Below are 17,058 nucleotides of genomic sequence, written 5' to 3'. Positions count from 1 at the left end.
CTTCTACATGCAATCCCTTTTGGTTAAAAAATAAACTATTTTATATCAAACTAGAGGCCTGGTGCACGAAATTCGTGCACAGTGGGAGGTCGGGGGTCCCTCAGCCTGGCCTGCACTCTCTCCAATCCCTCGGGGGATGTCCAACTGCCGGTTCAACACATTATGCAAAGGAACTTGGCCTTGGCAGCATGGCGGTACCTAACAGCATTCAATGTCTTCAGTAATGTCTGATAGTTTTTCTGAGAGTTCAATGTCAAACCAAATAGATCAATCAACACTGCTTCTGACATCCTTCAGTAACTGTCCAAAGCTCTTCAAAGAAGACTTTTGTGCCCTCCCCCAAAGTCACCTGTAAAGAAATATTAGCATAAATAAGAATGCAAAATTAGATCAATCTTATAGTTACAACAGAAATACATGACTGGGTGAGAGGGGAGAATCACATTGATCTAAAAATGACCAAAATTGTAACTCTAGACCCCTCCCAGAAAAGTCAGAATATTGTCATAAGAGAATCTTAACAATTAAAGCAAAGCTATTTCTTAATTCATTTTCCAAAAGGATATGTACATCTTTCCAGAAAGGCAACAGTTCCTCTGTTTTTATTTTCATATAGGTAATTTAAAATAGGAATTTACCTGTTGACTTAGTCAAAGTCCTGTTTTTTTAACCATATGGTATCAATTTAAGTGATATATCATTAATCCTGACATGATTGCCATGTTAGGTCACATCCCTTCATAAGAAATACGGGGCCTTACATTCAGTATGTTAAACAAAGCTGCAGTTTAAAAATCCCGTTTTTAAGAGATAAAAGCTGAAATGACCTATATATTTCTCTCCAGGGTTTACACAATACTCCAGGCATGGCAATTACCACAAAGCGACTGGGATTTGTGTGAGACATGCTTGCTCCCTGCTCCCTACTCCTTCCCGTCTGCGGATCTTCTCACCTCAGCCCGTCCTCCCACCCAGGCGGGAGGTCAGTCTTTGGGGACCCGCTTCTATGAACCCCTGGGCCACAGGCTTCCTCTGGCCGCCACTCCTAAGGTCCAATGCCTACCATACAGGACTCCCACTTGGGTGCATCACTCCAGTTTTGAAAATATTAAGGGAAGTGCGGGGTGACCATGAAATTCCACAACAAGTGTCTGTCACAGGTGGGTCCAGGCGGTCCAGTGTTGGGCTCCCAGGTGCTGTCTCCACCTGCCCGGACCTGCCCCACACCTCCCGACGGTGCCCCGCCCCATGGGGACTTCCAGACGGTCTACGCCCTCCGAGGGCCACGCCCCTCTCCGTCTCTCACACTAAACCTTGGCTCGCACCCCCACCTGCTGCCTGCGGTGAGGCTTTGCCCCCACCCAACCCACCCCACCTCACTCCAGCGCTCCCCGCCCCAAGCCCAGCCCAGCGACACCTGGAAGCCACGGGTGAGTCACCTGAAGTCTCAGTCCATCCCCGTGCCGCAGGGACCGCCGTGGCCCACGCACCCGCCTCACCCACCTCAGCGTGGACTCCGCCGGACCCTGCCTGCCTAGGGCCCCACAGTCTGCAGACAGACTGCCGGGCGAGGCAAGTGGGGAGGCAGCCGGCGGTGGGCAGGGGAGTCAGCAGTTCCGGGTGAAGGCGGCCCGTGGAGCCTGCTCCCTGCTGCCCCACCCGCACTGTGGGTGCCGCCATCTTGGGAGGGTGTGATAGTCAATTTGCATATTACCTCTTTCTTATTTAGGATTTACAAAGACAAACAATATTACTTCCTTAAGAGAGATCTACAACTGCAGTAGTAAGATAAAAGTTATGCCTTTAGAATATAATTAAATGTATAATATTTTTAAAACTCTGGGATGACATTTTTTTCTCCTAATCTTGCAATAAAAATGGTCATATTTACATATTTAGCTAACTGTACCTTCCTCCTTGCTTAACAGAACCCTGATTGCATTTAATGATGAGCAGCTGTACTTCAGGGAAGAGAATTGGCTACACCTCACACCCAGCTCTAGGAGGTCAAGCTCAATTAGCCAAACTCTAAACCAAGGTACTCTTACTCCCTTTGATTTAGAACGGAACAGGCAAGTAATGCAAGTCCCCACATCATCAAAAGCACTATTCCTCTTCCTCTGTGCAAGGATATGATGGTTGGGTCTTTGGCAGGAAAAGGACAAGCTTGAGAGCACAGCAAGGAGCCCTGGGAAGGCTCCTGGAAGAGATGGAGAATCCAGATTCACAGTGAGGCCACTGAGCTGCAAATTAACATCCTCACTCTCCACTACCACCTCTGCCTCCCCCTTCCTTTCCTTCAGGCTTCTTGTTAATGAGTAATGAATGTTTCCTTATTATACAATCTACATTTTCTCTTATCAGCAGAGAATTTTAACCAGGCATGATTCCAGCTCCTTGGCAGGTATTACATTACTTGATACAGCAACCATCTGAGGAAGGTTCTATGATTATCCCCATTTGATAAATGAGTAAACTAAGGTATGGACTAATTTACCAATATGCCAGAATCTCATGTCAAATCTCATATATGGTAAAAAGCTAATAATCAGCAGGTCTGACGCCAGGCCCATGCTAAACAATCTGAGTCTTAAAAACATTTTCTTCAAAGTGATAATGAAATAATAATACCAATTAGTTTAAAACCTGTATTATTTTGAGAAAATTATGTTTTTCCTAAATAGAACGTCCATGATTTTCTAATTATCCAAAATTATTTCAATCACACAATGTTTTTGTATGCTAATATTTACTTAGGATAAAAATCAGTGCATGTCTTTAACCATCAGTGGTATCAAATTCAAACTGTTCTTTTTAATAGTTTCATATTAGAACATCCTACATTCAAAAAATATTTTAGGTTTATCCTATAAAGCATAGACTTAATTAAAACACTTAAGGATTTCTTTCCACTGATATCATTAATCTGAATTGAAAAACAGCTATTCCAGTATCTAAGCAAAAAAATTCTTAAAAATTTTAGAAATTACTGAAATGGATAACAAAACATTCTCTCACTGAGTACTCTCCTAATTTTCCATCCATATGAACCTTTTAAGAAAATAACTAAATGAAGAAATAACCAAATAAGTGAATTTTTAACATCAAAACTATTAAAACTGTAAAGAAAACACTGGCATTCCCACTACAAAGAAAACAATGTGACTAACAATAAATAATTAAGACTTAAAAAAAAGAAAACTGGAAAATTTTTTAAAAATAAATATCTTATTGATTTTAGAGAGGAAGGTACAGGGAGAGAGAGATAGAAACATCAATGATGTGAGAGACTCAGTGACTGGCTGCCTCCTGCACGCTCCCCACTGGGGATTGAGCCCACAGTCCAGGCATGCACCCTGACCAGGAATCAAACCATGACTTCCTGGTTCATAGGTTGACACTCAACCACTGAGCAACATCGGTAGGGCAGAATTTTATTTTTATACAGCAAAACTTACCAGATAAAATTTCAGTCTTCATATGAAGAACAGGCCTCGCTAATAATGATATAACAACATTGCAAACAATTCTTCCCAAGACAAGCAGCTGTTATTTATACTGAGTGGTAAACCATTCTGATTTCATGAATTATAGGTGGTGATCATGCAAAGTGAACTAAGCAATTCTAAAAAGTATAAACCTAAAATAGGTCCTTGACATATATAAGGATAAATCTGCAAGCATGACAATCTAAATTCTGAAACAACATGGTAGCATAAATTTCTTTCATAAAGTTAGGTCAGGTATAACGAAATTTTAATTTGCCTCTTCAGATCCTTTGACTTACTGCCTATGTAAGAAGAGAAGAACCCATGAGTGGTCTTGAAAGCCTACTGATAAATTGCACTATTCACTGCCAAATATCTGTGCCTCAGCCACATAACAAAACCCAAAGTTGTGATGTTTCAGTATCACAAATATTGATAACTCCTTATGAGAAACCTGTGCTCAGGTACCACCACAGAGTTATTTTACATTAATGTTAGACAAACTCTAACATACAGCCCATTACTTAACTAAAGTCTGTTCGAATAAATTACCTTTAATCATCATTGAAATGGAAGAAAACATATTTTGGTATATGGGTTAGGATATTATACCAAAAATGCATAGAAAAGGATTCCTTATGTTACCTGTTCTTGCTTCTCCAGCCATTTGTCCACCATGGGGTGACTAGCACTCAGAGATGAGCGAGCATTATCTCGCTGAAATTGGTTAGACCAGTGACTAGTATCTCGTGGGAGGCTTCTGTAATTTTCATCTTTCTATTAAAAAAGAAACAAAAAGTTGTGTTGTAAAAAACAGATTCTGCAAATTAATGATGCACCTGGTTTGCACTTGCTCCCAAATCAACCTCCCCAAGCCAAGTATATGCACCAAAAAAAACACACAAAAAAAACTTTCCATACAAAACTTTTACTGTTTTTTTTTTTCTCTTCTTCTTTCCAATCTCATAATATTTTGAGATATTTTCTATAGTTTACCAAAAAGGTTTACTAGTAAAATAAGAAAGACTAATGAATTTGGCTCCCTATTTAGATCTTTGTAGTTTTATGACTTTGAGCAAGAGATGTAAGACCCTTTGGCTGTTCTGAGCTTGTAATGTTCACAAGCTATTTGTAAGCATTATTTCAAATATCAAGTAAAGAAACAAATTGGTCTATCCCAATGCATGGTACATAATCCTATAAAATAAACGCCTAATATACAAATTGTCCCCTCAGGCAGTCGTTCAATGGGGAGTTCGACCGCTCACTATGATGTGTGCTGACCACCAGGGGACGGAGCAAAACATGACAGGTGTCGGTGCCACGGCGCTGACAGCGGGCAGCAGTGGAGGTGCTGCCAGCCCCATTGAGCCCTGATGAGAGTGGGACCGGGTTGGGATGGTGGAGCAGGTGAGCGAGTGGTGCCAGGCCAAAGTGGGTGCGAGCAGGGGCCCAATCATCCTGCTGATCGCCCCGCAGACTGTGACCGGGGCGGGGCGGGGGCGGGGGGCGATCACCGCCTGGATCCCAGTCACTGAGCCTAGTGAGGGGGCTGGGGGGAGGGAGGCCCCAATCGATCGCCCCACAGGCGGGAATGTGGAGCAGGTGAGGGGGCGGTGCCAGGCCAAGGAAGGGTGCCAGGCGGGGCTGCGTGGCTACGAGGCTGGGGGCACGAGCTGGGGCCCGATCTCCACAGGCCACCCTGAGGGACCCCACCCATGCAAGAATTTGTGCACTGGGCCTCTAGTAGATGCATAAAGGGATATGACAGTGATATCTTTAAGTTGTTAGAGACCAAAGTTGTTTCCACTGCTAGAGTGATAACTTGAATCTTTAATACAGACAATGCACAACTGTCAGTTTCTATTTGACTTATGATATTCATCCTCTGTATCCATAAAAGCTGACCAAATGTGATACAACCTGAAAAACTGATTGTGTAAGGGAATAGTATTGTGAGAATAAACAAATCATCTTTTCTATCAAAGAACAGTTTAGACAGCCGCCATTTTGGACTGCGTGACTTGGCAGCCGCCATATTGGCCGCATGGCTTGTAGCTCCCATGGGGGCCGCCATCTTGAAACAGCAAAGGCCAAACCCTCCCTTTGAATTAGCCAATCACAAAAGACTGTGCACCTGAGCTCCAATCAAGAGCAAGGGACAGGTGATGTGCGTGAGAGATTATAAAGCTGAGCAGACCGCCTGGCTCAGTGTGCACATGCTCCCAGACCATGTGTGTGCGCCCTTCTACATAGAAGTAAAGATGTTTGCCTTGCTGCCCGGCTCCCGATTATGTTTTGTGTTCTACCAGGACCCCTGAATTGGGGGGCTCGCCATATTTCTTACAGTATTAAACATTTGATTTCCTTAAAAAAAAAAAAGAAAACACACACAAACTAGTCAGTTAATAAATACAGTGGGACCTCAATTCTCAAACTTAATTTGTTCTGAAAGGCTGTTCAAGAAGCAATTTGTTAAAAAAAACAAAAAAAACCCAAATCATTGTTTCCTCATTAGAAATAATGTAAATTGAATTAATCTGTTCCCTATTTTAACTTTTGTTATGTACAGTACATGTCTAACGTACAGTTTGAACTATAAACAAACACTTCTTTTCTTCAATATATCGAACCACTCCCTACTAGCCTTAAACAAGTCACCTTTAGTGCTCCTTCCAGGAGCACAACATCTTCCCTTTTTCTTATATCACTGCCTCCAAAATGCTGTCATTGGCTAACTGCTTTTCCTTTATCCAAATCAACAGTTTTTCTTCCTCTTCTATTCCCACCCTTAGCAACATCAGCACACTTGATGGCTCTTTATGTTTTAAAATTGTGCTTATCATCTATTTCACAAGCAACAAAAGCAAAAAACAAACAAAACAAAAACAGGAAAATATTCACAGCACAATTTCCTGAGATATTAACAACTGGAAGTTAAGTGACTGGCATTTTCTACTTTGTTTGTTGCCCGAGAGAAGCTTTTTGTCATGCTGATGTATCAGCATGAAAGGGTTAAAATGTCAAGAGTAACCACAGGCTATTGGATGGCTGCTTTAAATCACAGCTTAAACAATTTGCTTTGGCTATCAGGCTATAAAACTTAATTTCAATGCTCTAAAAAGTAATAAGAAGGCTATTATAAGGTAGGAAACGCAAACATTTTAGTTCAATAACTAAATCTAAATATCTCCTACATGAACAAATTAGAAATGTTAACCTACCTTCCCCCCACTTACATCAATACCCCACTTCAAGAGAAGTACTAAAACATTCTCCTTAATAACTTTGTTAAGGGTAGGCTAACTGTACACCTTACATACATGACTGATACTTATTCTTCATTATTTAAACCATGAACCGTGAATATAAACATAGAAAAAAGTGTGATATAAAAGGTTTGCATTGTATAGACCTTAGCAATAGTTTAGGATATTGTTTTTGTTCCTTCATGAGTCCCATAAGATAATAAAACTTAAAAATAAATTTATAGTCTTGGATCTATGCCAATACTGAGAAATGGGGAAAAAAAACAACTTTTAATCTATACATATTAACCAATGTAAACTTTAGCATGAAATTTTTAAAGTTTTTTTTTTAATTAACCTACAGAAAATAAACATTTTTTGTTGTTAATCTTCACTCAAAGATATTTTTCCATTGATTTTTAAAGAGAGTGGAAGGGAGGGGGGAGAGAGAGAGAGAGAGAGAGAGAGAGAGAGAGAGAGAGAGAGAGAGAAACATAGATCTGAGAAAGACACATTGATTGGTTGCCTCCCACAGGTACCCTTGACCAGGGCCAGGGATCAAGCCTGCAACCTAAGTACGTGCTCTTGACCAGAATCAAACCCAGGACTCTTCGGTCCACAGGCCAATGCTCTATCCACTGAACAAAACTGGCTGGGGTCAGAAAATGAATTTTAAAAAAAGTAATAGCAGCATTAAACATTAGCAGCAAGTACTTTTTACTAGAAAATCTTGGTACATTTCTGGTCAGAGCAGCTCAAGAAAGCTGTGACAGAGCATAAATGTGAGTGCAAAAGAATGCTGGTAGGAGTTGGATGCTGCTCCAGGCCCAGAGACTGGGGACTGACCTTGCCTATAGGAACATAGAAATGGTAAAATAAACAGAGGGCAGAGACAAAGTCCAAAAAAAAATGAAGCAAATAAAAACACTAAAGCTCATGTATTCCTAAATACTAAGAGCCCCTCCTTAAAACTTGAACATGTTCACTTCAAAACAAAGCAAAACTATCAGTTTTACATGATAGTCCATATTGATGAGAAATTCAAGTAAGTCATAAAGGGCACATAAAGTTATTAATGACAGCACCTTAAATGTACAGGAAGACAAGAGGGGTTGGAAATATAGAGAAACACAAGTAGAATTTTTATGTCAAGGATTTTGGGGCTAAATACCATTTGGTAGGAATCTGGCTATTCTATTCATTTTCCGCCACTAAGGAGAAAAAAGTATTAAAGAAAAAGTGTTAAAAACATATTCTGACTTTCAATAGAAACCGTATTGCAGAGAAGCCAAAAATGTCAGTGGAAGAGGGAAAAAAGCTTGTCTTTTCAGAAAAATGCCAAGTAGTGAAAGTAAAATAATAAAATTACAAAAATCACAATTTTTAACTCCTAATGAAATACTCATTCAATCAAAGATAATCAATGGATGCTAAAACTGTTAGGTAAAAAGTGAATACTGACCTGGATGTCTGCACGGTGACAAAATACCATTTACAAAGAGAAAAATATGTATTTAAAATAAAGAGACTAGATGCCACAAACTGCTTCCTATTCTTGGTGTCGAGAACACAGTATGCTACTAGCACTTCCATTAGATTCCTTTTGATTCTCTGTCATTCTTGCTCTTCCCTTAAATGACTTATTGACTCTTTCAATAAATTGCTTACTACTGCCTTCCCAGGCAAACTCAAAAGTGTACAATATCAACACCTCCTCCCTAACAACTTCCAGGCAAAGGTCACCAACTCTAAAGTTTTTCCTGAATTCATGATCTAAATTTCCAACAGGATGTCCCAAAGATACCTCAAAATCAACAGATTCAAAATGAAACTCATCTATCAATGAAAAATATTCATAATCCTCTTCAACAATTCCCTTCCTCTCTAATCCATACAGTATCTAGGTCTTGGTAATCTGCTGTTCTTTGCCAAGATTTTACATTTTGCCCATCACCCATTCAGGATCAACTTGTCTCTTATCTGAAATTACTATAGCCTTTGACCTGGACACTGGCTAAGACTTATGCTCTCTTACAATGTACCATGCCACTGTCCCACAGAGGACGTTTCTACAAGGTATGTTAGGTCACATCACACCTAGGACAAGCACTATAGGTTACCAGAGGAACCTACAGGCAAGTGTGCTTGACCTTCAATCATCTTTCTTAACCTAGACCAGTGATGGGCGACCTTTTGAGCTTGGTGTGTCAAACTTCGCCAAAAAACTGAGCATAACTCGGGTAGTGTGTCACTTTGAGGAAAAAACAAACTCCAAGACTCTAGTCGCAAATGTTTCATCCTCAGGAGCAGCAAATGTTTCATCCTCGGCATGCGGCCGCGTGTCATCAGAAATGGCTACGCGTGTCAGTGCTGACACTCGTGTCATAGGTTCGCCATCACTGACCTAGACTCTCAAGAACATTTATTCTGTAAAAAAACAAACACTTTTCAACCTCTAGTACAAAGTCTACCTTTTCTAAGAAGCACTCCATGATTATCAATAGAACTGATAATGTCATGCTTTTTATTAGCATTATATTCTAATTTTACTTCTAATTACAGTTCTAAGTTATAATTTATTTAATAATTTATTTAATTTTTTAAATTACTATTTCTACTATCACAGTGAAACCTAGGCAAAATATCAGCATGCATCTTTCCACTCAAGCACTTAGCTCAGTGGCCTACACCAACTCAGATGGCTTTTCTTAAATACAATGTTTTCTATTATCAGATGGTTTCATAATACTAACACTTTAAAAGAATACTTCCATAAGTTCTTTAAAAAATTGATAATGAAATGCCTTAAAAGACATAAAATTCAGTGAAAATGTAGTAAGAGAATTTTCAGATTGACCCTAAAAGATGTAAACCATTGTTATGTGCCTATTTCAAATGAATGTCATACCTCCAGTATACAATGTATGTGGAAAATGCAATTATTTCCAATTGCATCTTAAAAGCAGTGTGGAATATCACCAGTTACATTAACTATGACATGTAATTCATGCAGCAGACCACTACAGGGTAATCAGATAAATGCTGAAGTCCACCTGAAACATTCACAGTTTTATATTTTTAGAATCAACTCAGAGAAGTTACTTGGTAAAAAAAATAACACTGACATTAAGCCATCATAACAAAAATGTTTTCCTAATTTTTTTTTGTGATGGTAAAGTCAATAATGAATTCATATATTAATTTATTTGTGATGTGTGGGGAAAAAATGCAGTAGTCTTCAGTCATTTTCAGGCAAATAAAGAATTTATAAAATATATTATTAATCACTATGCAACACATATATTATTTTGTTGATAACATCATGCAGGTATTACTAGCCAGCCATGATCATGCTGACAATTCTGTCTGAAGTTTGGATCACGTACATACAGAGAATATAGTCCTATACTGGTAAAGCTATGATACTGTATGTACGATGTGAGTGTATCACTCACATCATAACTTTCCAAACATTTTCTATTTCACAATATATGCTTGAAAATTAACCGTTTCCAATTGAAATGTACATAGTTTATTCTACTTTCAATCTGGAAACAGTTATTTTGGTGTAAATGATTTTTTAAATATGGTCGTCTTAACTCTGAATATGTAAGACTATCTACATTATTCAATAATCAAACTAGAGTCAAATATTTTTAAAAAGTGATACCTTAATCAATAAAGTAATTAAAAAAAAAAAAGTCAACACTCATAACCAATATGGCTCAGTGGATAGAGTGTTGACCTGCGGACTGAAAGGTCCTGGGTTGGATTCCAGTCAAGGGCATGTACCTCATTAGCAGGCTCCTCCCAAGCCCGGGCTTTGGTCTGGGCACATGCAGAAGGCAACCAATCAATATGTTTCTCTCACATCGATATTTCTCTCTGTTTTCCCTCTCCCACTCTCTAAAAATCAATGGAAAAATATCCTCGGGTGAGAATTAAAAAAAAAAAAAATTCAACATTTTTTAAGTTAAATGTATTTGCAAAACTTCATAACCTAAATAAGGGAAAACCAAACCAACACAAATTTTTTTCATTAATATTTTTTTTAATCTTTATTGTTAAAAGTATTACATATGTCCCCTTTTCCTCCTCATTGACCTATTCTAGTTCTCCCTGGCACCCAGCCTGAGGCCTATTGTCTGAGTGCATGGGTTATGCATATATGCATACAAGTTCTTTGGTTGATCTCTTCAGACTCACCTACCCTCCCCTGCCTTCCCTATGAGGTTCAACAGTCTGTTCCATGCTTCTATGTCTCTGATTTATCTTGTTCATTAGATTCCACATATGAGTGACATAATGTGATACTTATCTTTCTCTAACTGGCTTATTTGGCTTAGCATAATACTCTCCAAGTCCATCCATGCTGTTGAAAATTGTAAGAGTTCTTTCTTTTTTACTGCTGCATAGTATTCCATTGTGTAAATGTACCAAGATTTTTTATACACTCATCTGCTGATGGGCACTTGGTCTGTTTCCAAATCTTACCTATTATAAATTGTGCTGCTATCAACATAGGAGTGCACGTATTCTTTCTGACTGGTCTTTTGGGATTCTTAGAAGTGGGATCACTGGATCAAATGGGAGTTCCATTTTTAATTTTTTGAAGAAATGCCATACTGTCTTCCACAGTAGCAGCACTAGTCTGCATTCTCACCAGCATTGTATTAGGGTTCACTTTTCTCAACATCCTCAACAACACTTGTCCTTCGTTGATTTGTTGATGATAGCCATTCTGATAGGTGAGGTGTGAGGTGATACTTCATTATCATTTTGATTTGCATATCTCAGAGGATTAGTGACTTTGAGCATTTTTTCATATGTCTCTTGACCTTCTGTTGTCCACTTTGGAGAAGTGTCTATTTAGTATTTTTGAAACAAGTTAAAGCTGTATTTATAATAAACTAGAGGCCCAGTGTACGACATTCGTGCACTGAGGAGGGGGGGTGTCTAACCCCAGCCTGCACCCTTTCACAGGCTGGGAGCCCTCAGGGGATGTCCAGCTGACAGCTTAGGGGAGCGGGCCTAGCGCTGCAGCAGAGGTGGGAGAGGCTCCCGCAACTGCTGCTGTGCTTGCCAGACGTCAGCCTGGCTTCTGGCTGAGCAGCGCTCCCCCTGTGGGAGCACACTGACCACCGGGGGGCAGCTCCTGCGTTTAGCGTCTGCCCCTGGTGGTCAGTGCGTGTCATAGCAACCAGTCGTTCCACCGTTCAGTAGATTTGCAACGCTTTTATTATATAGGATTGCTGAATGTGATTTTATTTTGCTCATTAGAATCCACATATGAGTAAGATCATGTTATACTGACTGGATTATTTCACTTCAATTTCATTCTGTGAAAAAATGCCTCTAATTTGTATACTGATAAAGTTCAAAGCAAAAACACATATTTTCCTTTAGACTTATAAAAGGTTACTAGAAGCCCGATACACAAAGATTCGTGCAAGAATAGGCCTTCCTTCTCCTGGCTGCCAACACAACGCAGGCTCGCTCGGGCAGCCTGTGCAGCGGCGGCGGTGGCAAGCCCTGCATGCTCCTGCTCCGCTTCCTCCTCGCCCTCCTTCTCCTGAGAGTTTTTCTGTGCAGCGCTGGTGCTCCCAGGGAGGCACGGAGGGGAAGAGGTGGGGGGAGTGAGGCAGTGGGGAGGACTGGAGAGGTTGGGTGCACTAGTGCGTTTCACTTTCCCATTGTGAAAGTGGGATGCAACTGGCCCCTTCCTCATCCTCTTCCTCCTCTGCCCTCTGCCTCCTGCCCACTCACCCTCCCTTCATGCTCATCGCCCCTCTCCTCTTGATTTGGCGAGATAGGGAGGAGGGAGATCTGATCATTTGGGTTACTGTGTAGGTGGCCTCTTTCATCTATTCAAAACAAAGCTGAGCCACCTGCTGCTGCTGCAACGGCCGCCACCATCGCCCCTTGGCTGGCCTGGGGCTCCTGGGGTGCGCTAACTGTGCACCGAGTGAGATCCCGCACGCGTCCATGCCCGTGGGACTGCTCCAACACTAGGGTTTTGTTTACCAGAGCAGCGGGGCAGGGGTGGGGTAGAGGGAGACGCCAGACACTGGGAGCTACGACCCAGACACCAGAGGGTTATCTCTGAGGCCAGGGACTGGGCCACAAGGAGGCTGCAAGGATGGTTGACAGGTGTGGAGGGCGGCAGGGAGGCCCTGAGGAGGCTCGCTTACCCGGGGGCGGGGCCGCCAACATATTTGTTGGGTTAATTTGCATACTCACTCCTGATTGGTTGTGGGCGTCACGAAGTGATGGTCAATTTGCATATTTCTCTTTTATTAGTGTAGATTAGGCAGTGCCAATATACAAAATCCTAAAGATTTGCAATGACAAAAAATAATCTACTACAATAAAATCATTACTTTATCTAAAAGATTATTTAATGTCCTATATAATAAAAGGGCAATATGCAAATAGACCGAACAGCAGAACAATGGAACAACCAATCAAAATGTAATATGCTAATGATATGCTAAGGCTGCTCAACCGCTCGCTATGACGTGCACTGACCACCAGGGGTCCGGACGATCGGGACTGAGCAAGATGGGCTGGACACGCCCTGGAGCCCTCCTGTGGTCCCTCCCCGGACTGATCCCCAGCCCGATCATGCACCGGTGGTGGTCCCTCGGCCTGGCCTGCGCCCTCTCGCAATCTGGGACCCCTCAGGGGATGTCGGAGACATGGTTTCAGCCCAATCCCGCAGGCCACTCCCCTTGGGAGGGCGCCAGACTCAGGGCTCATGGCTGGTGAGCGCTGTTGTGGCAGCGCGAGCCTCTCCTGATCTACTGATCGCGGCAGGCACAGCGGGGCCGGGATGAACAGGAGCGGCAGGTAGGAGCTGCAGGCAGTGTTGGACTGCGAGTTTTGGCCGGATCCCTGCAGGCCACCCAAAAGGACCCCACCGGTGCATGAATTCATGCACCAGGTCTCTAGTAATATATCTAAACATCATAAGGAAATACTCTTTTTTATTTAATTATAACTTTAATTGTCCATCTTCAAGGCTGCCCCATTAAGCTTTGCTGTTGAGTGGGAAACTTCCTCTTGCTAGTAAATAACAGTTGTTCCTGACGTGATCAAGGATTTTTCTTATCATCTAAATGTACCCACACATCATCAGGTATCAAAAGCTACCCAGGCTGAGAAATACATATTGATTCACTGTTTCGTGGTAGGATTAACCTGATTGTGGACCACATTTTTTCCAGAGTAGGGCAAGTAAATGTCCTCTTTCCACCTAACCCCTCCCCAAGCCAATTACAATTCAATAAAATTACACAGAACCTACCAATGCCTTGGTATAGAAGCCTATTCCTGCCTTGCTAAGCTGCAACTCCAAGACTTTTTTCACAGAAACAGCTATTTACCTGATGGTCAAATGTCTTGGCAAGCTCACATTCCTATATTGCGGAAATATAGAATAAGAAACCATTTGTTTCAATGCAAAAATTCCCTCCTGCACTGCTGGTAGGAATGCAGACTGGTGCAGCCACTGTGGAAGACAATATGGAGATTCCTCAAAAAGTTAAAAATGGAACTCCCATTTGACCCAGTAATCCAACTTCTAGGACTATATCCCAAGAATCCAGAAACACCAATCAGAAAGGATATATGCACCCCTATGTTCATAGCAGCCCAATTTACCATAGCTAAGATTTGGAAATAGCCTAAATGCCCATTAGCAGACGAATGGATTAGAAAACTGTGGTACATCTACACAATGGAATATTACGCTGCTGTAAAAAAGAAGGAACTCTTACCATTTGCAACAGCATGGATGGAACTGGAGAGCATTATGCTAAGTGAAATAAGCCAGTCAATTAAAGAACAATACCACATGATCTCACTCACTTATGGATAATAAAAAACATTATAAATTGATGAACAAATATAGATATAGAGGTATAGCAGCATCGAGCAGACTGTCAAAATACAGCAGGAAGGATGGGGAGGGTTGGGAGGTGGGGGAGGTAAGAAATCAACCGAAGGCCTTGAATGCATCCATATAAGCATAACCAATGGATGGAAGATACTGGGGGTAGGAGAGACTGGGGGAAGGTCAATGGGAAAAAAAAAAAGGAGACATATGTACTACTCTTTGTAATACATTAAGCAATAAAATAAAATTTAAAAAACAACAACAAAAAAAATATGACTCAATCGGAGAACCAAAAATAAAAAACAATTTAAAAAACAGGAGGACAGCTTAAAGGAGCTGTGGGACAGCGTGAAACATAACAATATTCAAATACCAGATGTGTCAGAAGAGGCAGAAAGGGAGAAATGGATAGAGAATGAGTTTGACGAAATAATGGAAGAAAACTTCCCTCACCTATTAAAGAAAAAGACACACAAGTCCAGGAGGCACAGAGAAGCCCAAGAAAAAAGAACTCAAATAGGCCCACACCCAGACACAACATGATTAAAATGTCAAAGATTAAAGACAAAGAGAGACTCTTAATGGCAGCAAGAGAATATCAAACTGTTATCTACAAAGGAGCTCCCATAAGGCTGTTAACTGATTTCTCATCAGAAATCCTACAGGCCAGAAGGGAATGGCATGAAGTACTCAGGGTAAAGAAAAGCAAGGATCTGAGACCAAGACTACTATATCCACCAAGACTATCATTCAAAATAGACAGTCAAATAAAGATCTTCCCAGACAAAAAAAAAAAAAAAAAAAAGGGGGGGGGGGGGGGGCTAAAGGAGTACATCACCACCAAGCCAGTATTACAAGAAATGATAAAAGAACTGCTGTAATGAGAAGAAGAAACAGAGAGAGAAGCCTAGGCATACAGAATTAAAACAGCAATAAGTAAGTATTATCAATAATAAACTTAAATTTAAATGGATTAAATGATACAATAAAAAAGCATAGGGTAGCTAAATGGATACAAAAACATGACACAACTATATGCTGTCTACAAGGGACCCACTTCAGAACAAAAGACACACACAGGATGAGAGTGAATGGATGGAAAATAATTACCCATGCAAGCGGAAAAGAAAAAAAAAGCTTGAGTAGCAATACTCATATCCGTCAAAATAGATTCAAAATGAAGGCCATCACAAGAAACAACAAAGATCATTAAATCATACTAAAGGAATTGATGCAAGAAGAGGATAAAACTCTTACATTCAACTGATATAACAGCATATAAATATATAAAAAAAACTTCTAGAGGACTTTAAGGGTGAGATTTACAACAATACAGTCATAGTAGGGGACTTTGACTCCCCACTGACTAAACTGGATAGATCTTCCAGACAAAAACTTCACAAGCAAATGGTGACTCTAAAGGACACACTGGGTCAGATGGATTTAATTGACATTTATAGAACATTTCAACCCAAAGCTTCAGAATATACATTCTTCTAAAGTGCACATGGATCATTCACAAAGATAGACCACATGTTAGGACACATTGAAATTAGAAATCAACTACAGCCGAAACCGGTTTGGCTCAGTGGATAGAGCATTGGTCTGCGGACTGAAGGGTCCCAGGTTCGATTCCGGTCAAGGGCATGTATATTGGTTGTGGGCACATCCCCGGTGGGGGTGTGCAGGAGGCAGCTGGTCGATGTTTCTCTCTCATCGACGTTTCTAGCTCTCTATCCCTCTCCCTTCCTCTCTGTAAAAAATCAATAAAATATATTTTTTTTAAAAAGAAATCAACTACAGTAAAAACACCCCAAAACATATAAACACATGTGAAAGACAAGCATGTTATTAAACAATGAACGGGTTATCAACCAGATCAAGAAAAGAAAAAGAAAAACTTCCTGGAAACAAAACAAAATGAACACACAGCAACCCCAAATCTCTGGGACACAGAAAAAGCAATCCTGAGAGGGAAGTTCATAGCACTACAGGCCTACCTCAAAAACAAGAAAAATCAACAATAAACTATTTAACCCTACAACTTAAGGAATCAGAATGAGAACAACAAGAAAATCCCAGAGTAAGTAGAAGGAAGTAATAAAGATTAGAGCAGAAATAAATGACATAGACTAAAAAACAAACAAACAAAAAATCAATGAAACCAAGAGCTTGCTGGTTAAAAGGACAAAGAAAATTGATGAACCATTAGCCAGAATTATCAAGAAACAAAGAAAGAGGACCCAAATAAATAAAATCAGAAATGAAAGCAAGAGAAGTAACCACTGACACCTCAGAAATACAAGATTGTAAGGAAATACTATGAACAACTATATGCCAACAAGTTGGACAAGTGGATGAAATGGACCAATTCCTAGAAAAATACAATCTCCCAAAACTGCATCAGGAAAAATCAGAAAACCTG

The 17,058-nt window shown here is 40.6% G+C and overlaps 1 protein-coding gene across 19 annotated transcripts in view; it reads right to left on the bottom strand.

The window, feature by feature from the left end:
• The window catches only part of PARD3 (par-3 family cell polarity regulator), a 696,667-nt gene that overhangs the window by 403,190 nt on the left and 276,419 nt on the right, over positions 1–17,058 (bottom strand). For all 19 annotated transcript variants that reach the window (XM_079769113.1, XM_079769103.1, XM_079769104.1 and 16 more), the window contains exon 5: positions 4,134–4,265. In XM_079769113.1, the coding sequence (XP_079625239.1) occupies positions 4,134–4,265 (132 nt within the window). The remainder of the gene's footprint in view (positions 1–4,133; positions 4,266–17,058) is intronic.

This window comes from Cnephaeus nilssonii (assembly GCF_951640355.1).
Source record: "Cnephaeus nilssonii genome assembly, chromosome: 4".
NCBI classification, from domain to species: Eukaryota; Metazoa; Chordata; class Mammalia; order Chiroptera; family Vespertilionidae; genus Cnephaeus; species Cnephaeus nilssonii.
Note: the sequence above shows the minus strand (reverse complement) of the source record. Positions and strands in the feature narration are given on the sequence as shown.